This window comes from Cyprinodon variegatus, unplaced genomic scaffold (assembly GCF_000732505.1).
Source record: "Cyprinodon variegatus isolate N-32 unplaced genomic scaffold, C_variegatus-1.0 Scaffold500, whole genome shotgun sequence".
NCBI classification, from domain to species: domain Eukaryota; kingdom Metazoa; phylum Chordata; class Actinopteri; order Cyprinodontiformes; family Cyprinodontidae; genus Cyprinodon; species Cyprinodon variegatus.
Genome location: NW_015150953.1, coordinates 30,703 through 39,357, shown reverse-complemented (window position 1 = coordinate 39,357; position 8,655 = coordinate 30,703). Strand labels below are relative to the sequence as shown.

At 40.6% G+C, this 8,655-nt stretch overlaps 1 protein-coding gene across 2 annotated transcripts in view; it reads right to left on the bottom strand.

Annotated features, from left to right (window-relative positions):
* Positions 1-1,799: 1,799 nt before the first annotated feature.
* The window catches only part of LOC107094674 (growth hormone receptor-like), a 33,111-nt gene continuing 26,255 nt past the window's right edge, over positions 1,800-8,655 (bottom strand). For both annotated transcript variants that reach the window (XM_015390449.1, XM_015390448.1), the window contains exons 4-8: positions 7,739-7,917; positions 7,509-7,653; positions 6,732-6,822; positions 6,531-6,600; positions 1,800-3,220 (exon numbers count right to left, since the gene is read on the bottom strand). In XM_015390449.1, coding sequence (XP_015245935.1) covers positions 2,477-3,220; positions 6,531-6,600; positions 6,732-6,822; positions 7,509-7,653; positions 7,739-7,917 — 1,229 coding nt within the window. In that variant the 3' untranslated portion in view covers positions 1,800-2,476. The remainder of the gene's footprint in view (positions 3,221-6,530; positions 6,601-6,731; positions 6,823-7,508; positions 7,654-7,738; positions 7,918-8,655) is intronic.

Genomic DNA, 8,655 nt, shown 5'->3' with positions numbered 1-8,655 from the left:
GAGAGTCTCCAGACTGATTAGCGAGTGAAATCTTGAAAGCTCGCGAGATCAGGATGGTCTCACGAGGCTAGATAAAAACAGCTAGGATTGATTTAAAGCACTTTTTAGAAAAGGCAAATAAGAACAAACAATCTGGAATTAACATGGAAAATAATATGATGTAGAGCATTTTTTTAGGATGTTTTTTCATTTGCATAGTTGCTTCTCAGAAATTCTCGAAAATTTGTTTTTATATATTAAAAATATAAAGCTGACTAATAGCTTCTCCATTATTAAACTGTTACATATTTTTTTTAGTTTGTGACAAAATATTGGACCATGCAAAACACAGATTTGACTTCATAAAGCCTCAAATGGGCAAGATTTATGTACAAAAAGTAAGCCTGTACGTGAAATTATGTGTTATTTAAGTGTTTTTATAATGTTTTTTTGTTGTTGGCATTCATATAAATATACTGGTGTGGTAACTTAGTATACATTGATTGTTTTTGCTATACGTCTGTTTTTAATTTATAGCCCCCCCTGGAGAAACTCCACTAGCCGCCACTGGTGTCAACTAAACTCACTGTACCAGTTTTAAATGATGTCAGCAATCACCACAGAGATGCTACTGTTGCAGCCATCACCCCTAACTACTATTTAAAGGTAATTTTAAAGAAAATCAGATTATTCCCAGGTGGAAAACATCCAAGGAGTAGCCATTGAAAACTTTTGACCTTAACCTGAATGCTTGATTACATAAGAGCAAAGTATGTCCAGACGCCTCTGGAGGAGCTGCCCTGTTTTTTCAGTGGTGGATGTGATGTAGGGGGTGGGTTTGGTTTTATTTACTCTGAATAATGGAGAAAATAAGCAGTTTAAACATGTTTATCACGGGAAAAAGGACACCTGATAAGGTGTGCAGTAGGATCATCAGGATTATGATCCTACCTTGAAATATTCTGTTGTCCAGAACTAATGAAAGAACTTACTAACTAAATGTTTTTTTTCTTATTAACAATGACTTACTTATGTTATCACTTTGTTTTGTGCTTCTTGCAGTGATCATTTATAGAGTTTTTCATTCACGTCTTTTAAAACTGAGAGGACAAAATGAAATCCACTGCAGCAGCCTCAGGGTGATCAGGCCCTTTAATCACACCAATCCCCACCAACCTATCCACTATAAGAGCCTTTAGGTCCCCTTTAAGGACCTGTTTTGGGACCTGCAACTTAAAATGCTCCACAATTTGCAGCAATTCACACTTGCGGCAGCTATCTATAAGCTCAAGAGAAGGGTCGGCTAAAAAGCGCTCCAGACTGAATGGAACTGACATGGTTCCTGGATACAGCCAACTCAAAATGTCCCCCTTAAATCTGGAAAAAGGGATCCTAAGAGGATCCCGGACAAGCCCCCAAATAGCTTCTAATCCCACAAATTAGACATTAGCTTTAGCTTCATGGTGCCCAAAGCACAGTGATGACCGTCTCTCTCAGAGGACAGGACATGATAGTGGTTAGGGCATATAGCTTGGAATCCTGAGGTTCTGGGTTCGAGCCCACCTCCCACAGATTCCCACTCTGAGCAAAAACCCTTAACCCCCGATTGCTCCCCGGGCGCCACACGATGGTAACCAACTGCTCCCCAAGGAGATGGGTTAAATGCAGAGGTAAGTTTCTCCAATGTGAGATCAATAAAGTTCAATTTTATTATTATTATTATAGAGGTGAAAGGAAACCTGTTAAGGATGCCCCCAAGGTTCAGCTGCAATGGGTAGCGAGCAGTTATGCCTACTGTTTTAAAAAAAAAGCTTGTTAAAGTGTCTGATTTTTTGTTTTAGGATAGATTTGGTTCTTTTAAACTCTGTGAAAACTAATAAGTTTTGTTATGAACTAATAAATAAAACCCTGGAACCGAAAGAGGGAGAACTAACTTCTATTGCTGCATTGTTTCTGTCCTGACAGTCATATCATTCCCTGTAGATTAACTGTAGAAGGGTGCGGCCGTTTTCCCACTCAGGTCCTTATAATCCAGGAGAAGTGCATCTTCATCATTTCATCAGTTGAACATTTCTCTTTGAAGCATAGAAAATTGTCCTTGAGTTTTTTTTTTTTTTTGTTCCCTTTTAAGTCTGCAGAACCAGGGTTTCTCCGTGTGCGCCGGGTGAGTCATCCGCCTCCGCGTGCCTTCACTGATGCCCTAACATGAACTGACACATGCGGCTTTAGCAGAGGTTTCATTTATGCTAGTCTGATTTGTTTTTCTCTGAACTCTTTCATTTTTCAGGCCGGTTCTCTGCTCCGTGTTCTTACTCGCCTCCTCAGAGATGAAGACCTGATAACGTGAGGAGCAAACGGGTTGAAAAAAATGACCTTTCACCCCCTGAAGCTATTTTAGTCCAGCTGAAATGCAGCCAGGGCCCCTGAGCAGTCAACCTCCTGGAACTGTCCTTCCCTTCAGAGGAAAGGCTGCTGGGTAACTCTATCCTCTGCTGATTTAGGGCGTGATGCTTCCCAGCAGATCGGGAGGCAGGTAGCCATCCGGCGTCGGTGTGATCTTCGGGAAGGTGGGGTTGGGGTTTGGTGTTGGATTTGGTGTCAGTAGGAGGCTGTTCTGCCTGTCGACACCTTCCACTACGGTGTAGACCGGAGCAGAGGACAGCTGGGATGTGCTGGACTCGGGGGGATCAGAAAGGCCCGTTTTAGCAGCAGGACTCTGAGAGGTGCAGCCTCTCTGACCTGAGCTAACCTCCTCTGGGTCATCTTGCTTCTTTTTGCTCTCATCCACCGCGCCGCTCTCCTTGCTGGGATTTTTGTCCTCCACTGTGAGCTGCTCAGGTGACAGCAGCACATTCCCAGAGGACCTGACCTCGCCGACCTGCGTATACGCCGCTTCTTTGGGCTCTGGCTCCACAAACCCAGAGCTCTGCTCACCGGCGCTCGTCTGGGACGGCTTCGGGGTGAGAGGATGGACAGGTGACATGTTTGACTCGCTGAGAAGGTCTGGTTCGCAGCAGCTGCTGCGGCCCGAGTCATCGTCTCTGAAGCCGACCGAGAGCGGAGAGCAGTGCGAGGAAAGGGACAGGTCCATGAGACGCACCGTGTCCACGTCCATGACTTTGTTGCTGTGATCCTCGATGTCCAGGTCGATGAACTCCACCCAGGGGTCGCTGTTGTAGAGCTCCGGCCTCAGGTCTGGGGGACCGCTGAGGATGGATGTGAGCTCTCGAAGTTTCCCTTTCTGAAACACAAAGGAGACACAGCTCAGACCTCCACGCCATCCGCTCCACCTCTCAGAACCGAGTCCCAGACACATTCTGGTTCCTGTGTTTCCAGCAGAGATGCAGTTCAAACTGTGCTCTCTACCTATGACCTCAAATCAGAGACCAAAGGATTATGGGAAAAGGGGGAAAAGGGCGAATCCTAACTTTTTTTAAAGGGACTTTATGAGACAAAACAACACATGATAATAACAAAGGACATGTTAGAAATAGGAATCTAAAAGGTTAGAATCTGAAGGTGGGTTGTTTTCACAAAAACCTGCCTTAATCCCACTTCTAAATGCCTTTATCCCTAATCTGAAACTGTTGCTTGGATCAAAAAGAAAAAAACAACCTGGAGCCAAAATTTTATTTAATTATTCATTAGATCAGTTTGCAGCTGTTTAAAGGTATAGAGGACGATCTTTTATTTCTGGGTGGATCATCATAAATGGTCCTCCTAATTGTCAATCATTCTGGTGATTGGTTTACCTAAGGCGGTCCTGCGTGCTTGTCCCGTTAGCTATCTTTTTCTGCAAATGCGCACTTTCAGGCGTATATCTGTGGTGAGCTACGGTTCCAGACAGTCATTGAAGCTCACCTTTCTCACCACCGTTCTTTAAAAACGGCAGAGTCATAATAGAAATAGTGAGGCATCAGACACAACAATAAATGCCTTCTAAAAAATAAGAAAAAAATATAGGGTTTTAAGTGAATTATTGCTTATTTTTAGCAAAATAATCTGCCAGTGCAGCAAGCAAATGAGACTTGGTAAGATTTCTTAAAACAAGAACATAATATCCGAGAAGTAAGCATCCAAAAAAACTTAAATCAAGTATAAAAATCAATTTTTTCTTTTACTCGTTAAGATTTTTTCTCTTTCATTTATTAGTCATTATTGCTTAGAATTAAATGTCCTGTACAACAGGCTTAAAAACAAGGCAAATGTACTTGATACCAGTTCATTTAAAGGCTTAAAACTAGTCTGTTTTTCTTAGCTAGAATTAATGCAATCAGATTTGATTAGCTGGAATATCCTAATGAGATGGGGTCAGTTCTTAAAACAGGTTAATATGGATTGTCTTATTGTCTTGAAACAAGTAAAAATGTACTCACAGTCTAAATGTTAACGCGACTCAGTCCGCAATGTGTGATATTTCAAGAAAAAAGCTGCTCAGAATTAGTTGTATTATCTAGTTAGGATGAAAAAAAATTAATTTTCTTAAAACAAGTCAAATAATCTTAACAATATTCAGTCTTACTAAGAAAACACATTGAAAAACAAGTGTAATAAGACCAAAATGCTTAATTCAAGTTTACACTGCAAAAACAATCTAGAAATAAGTAAAACTTTCCTAAATTAAGTGTCTTTACCCTTAATTTGAAAAGGTAAATGAGATAGCTTGCCAATGGAATGAGTATTTTTACTCCTAAAATAAGATAATTAGATAATATGCACTTGAAATAAGACAATATAATTGTGTTTTCTTATTTTAAGTGTAAATTGTCTTATTCCATTGGCAGAATGTCTCTTTTACATCCTCAATGCAAGAACAAATGCACTTATTTTAAGAAAAAACTGACTAGTCTAGATTTAGATTTTTTGCAGTGTATTAAACTTGTATAGATTTTCCTTTTTTGCAGTGTATATCCCGGAATGTTTTACGCACACTGGAAAAAAATCGAAATCTAGACAAGTAAATTTTTCTTAAAATTTGTGCATTTGTTCTTGAATTGAGGAGGTAAGTGAGACACGTTGCCAATGGAACAAGACAATTTACATTTAGAATAAGAAAACACAATTGCTTTGTCTTATTTCAAGTGCATTTTATCCAAATATCTAATTTTAAGAGTAAAAATACTCATTCCATTGGCAAATCATCTCATTTATCTACTCAAATTAAGAATAAATACACTTCATTTAAGACATTTTGCTCATTTTTAGATAGTTTTTCCAGTGCGGGGAGTTCTCCTCGCAAAGCACTGTGGGATTTGCTGTCACAGCGACCCACCGTTGCCACTTGACAGCGGCGACTAATAACAAAGACGGTACAGGCACCGCGCAGTGGAGGAGGAATTACGTGACCAACGGGGCAAAGAGCAGTGATCATCTCTCCGAACGGTCAGTTAACTGAGTTTGCTATAAAATCCACTATATAGTCCCTGCTGTATTTGGACACAGTCAGTTTGTATGAGCTATGAGAACAGCACATTTTAAACGGGACGTGCACGAGGAGAAATGAGCACTTGCTCTTGCACGTGCATTTTTTTTTTAAAGTGCAGAGGGCGGGTCTTTTAAAAAATCCTCCACACTACCTTTAAGTTCCAAATAAAAGCTTCCAATCAAACTTCTCCCGCCTTCAGAACGTTTTGTCAAAGAGCAGCTTTCTGTCTTCAAGGTTATTTAGAAACTGATGGGACAACAAGAGGTTCCCAACAAACCGTTCACAGAATTTCGGATGAGAATCAGAGGATGGGCTTCCAGCAAAAAGCAGAATTTGTCATGATCTGGCCTGTTTGCTGCACCTTAATTAGTCATTCCTCTCACCTGCCGTTTTCCCTCCCTGCCTTAATTATAATTTATTCCTCTCACCTGTTTCCTTTGGTTTATATTCAGATCAGCCTGAGCATTCAAGGCCAGATCATTGCTTGTCTTTCTGTTAGTCTGTCTGTTCAGTTTTAGTTCATGGTTCATGTCCAGGATCCTAGCAGCCAGTGGAAAGAGGGTTTTAGTGTTTGTCTCGTCTCCTAATCGTCCACAGTTCCTCCCCTGCTGAGTCCTCTGGGTTTTTGGCTCTGTACGCGGGGAGGTTCAGTTTTTATCCAGTAAGCCTGGCTCCAGGGAGGAGACCAGTTTAAAGTCCTGCTTCAAGTTCCGGTTCCACGTCCTGTCTCGGCTACCCTCTTCCACTGAGTCTGCTCGTCTGCACCTGATCCTGTCTGCTCCTGTGCGTGACCGCCTGGTCATGCTTCTGGTCCCAGTCAGACTCTGTGTCCGGGAGCCACAGCTCCACTTTAGTTTTTGTTTTATTTAAATAAACCTTTTGAACTTTCCTACTGACTGTCTCTCCTTGAATACTGGGTCCATCTGTCCTTGGTTCATGACAGAATTCTGTAAACCAGGAGAGCTGAACAGCGATCTAAAGCACAGACCGTGGGAAAATCTACCATAGTAGGTTGGCTTCATTTAACACAGCCACTGATTACCATGGTGATTCCTGCATTTTTCCAGGAGGAAAATCGCTGCTCTTTCATAAACAAAACGCTTCATCATGGCATGTGGAAACTCGCCTTCAGTAGATATGGGTCAATTCCTTGTATCTTAGGTCCAGGAACAGGAGGCAGCAGGATAAACATCAACCTGGAGGGAAAGCAGCAAAACAAAAAGGCTTAATGTCAAGCTGAGGGTATGAAGCTGCACTTCACAAATTACCAGTCAGTGGATCAATCCTACCCGGTGCAACACACATTTTCTGATTCTGATATACTAACTTTTCTTGGTGTGAAATGACGACCAGCAGCAGGATGGCTACTAGAGACAAAGCTCCGAAGATCAGTAAAGCCATAACTGGGAATCTGGAAGCTGGTTGACAGAAAACAACAAACAGAAATGAATTTATTTTAAAAAAGTTAACGTTCTGAAGTCTGATTAAGTCATGATGTTATTAAGGCTTTCAGTATGGCAAAAAATTAAAATCTAAATAAGTAATTTCCCCTTAAAATAAGTGCATTTTCTATTGAATTGAGACACTTTGCCACTTTGCCAATGGAACAAACCAATTTACATTTAAAATAACAAAAATCAATTACTTTGTCTTATTTTGAGTGCATGTTATCTAATTATCTTATTTTAAGATTAAAATACTCATTCTATTGGCAAATCATCTTATTTACCTACTCAAATTAAGGGTAAATCCACTAAATTTTAGAGATATTTACTTATTTTCTGGATCGTTTTTGCAGTGAGGAATCATGCACTGGAAAAACGATCTAGAAATAAGCATAATTTTCTTAAATTAAGTGTATTTCCCCTAATTTGAGCAGGTAAGTGAGATAGTTTGCCAATGGAATGAGTATTTTTACTCTTAAAATAAGATAATTAGATAAAATGCACTCAAAATAAGACAATGCAATTGTGTTTTCTTATTTTAAATGTAAATTGTCTTGTTCCATTCGCAAAATGTCTCTTTTACCTCCTCAATCCAAGAACAAATGCACAAATTTTAAGAAAAAAATTACTTATCTAGTTTTTTTCCATTGTGGGTTTACCTTTAGACTGGATGTTGACAAACACAGAGTCGCTGAAGTCTCCAAAGTAATTCCCTCCAAAGGATTTGCAGCGAACCCGGACCTCATGGTTGATGTTGGTTTGTAGCCCAAACAGGGAGCGATGCGTGCTTCTCACCATTTCGGTCTGAGAGGCAGAGACCAAATCAGAGCTGAAGGATTCTGAGTTTCTCCACCTGAGCACAACGGGAGCATTTCACGCAGACACCCACCACTTCCCAGTGCTCAGAGCCGACCTGGCGGTGCTGGACCTCATACTGCAGCGCCATCCATCCCGTCTCCACGTCGGCGGACTCTGGAGGCTTCCAGCTCACCATTATGTCAAAGTGGGTGCTGGTCAGGCTCACGTTCATCAGCGTCCAGTTCAGCCCCACAGGAGGGTCTGGTTGCACTGCAGAGCAAAGACCCCAAAACTCAGATTAAGACCAAAGAAATAATCTTTTTAAGGGCAATAAATTGGTGCAAGATTTTTTTAGTAATAAATAAGTAATTTTCCCTTAAAATAAGTGCATTTTCTATTGAATTGAGACACTTTGCCACTTTGCCAATGGCATATTAACTTATTATCTTATTCTAAGATTTAAATACTCATTCTATTGGCAAATCATCTTATTTACCTACTCAAATTAAGGGTAAATCCACTAAATTTAAGAGATATTTATTTATTTTCTGGATTGTTTTTGCAGTGAGGAATCATGCACTGGAAAAACAATCTAGAAATAAGTAAAAATTGTGAGTGAACGTACACCTTTGAGTAGGTACACTGCAAAAATTGACATCTAAATTAGTAATTTTTTCTTTTAAATAAGTGCATTTTGTCCTAAATTGAGGAGGAAAGTGAGAAACTTTGCCAATGGAACAGAACAATTTACATTTAAAGCCATACTATGCAACATTTTTCAGTTAATTAATGTGTACCATAACGTTTTGGATGATTAAATGAGTCATTTCAGGTTGAACAAAGGTTTTCTCGGCCGCCCTGGTGGTCTGTAGGGGAAATACCGTACTTGCAATTGCAGGAGCCCTCGGCCCGCACCCACAGGCTCAGAAGTGCATAGTGAGAGTCGGTCTTGCTTTACGGCGAGAACTGCTACACGCCCCCAGTGAAAGGCATGCTCGTTGCTAGCGC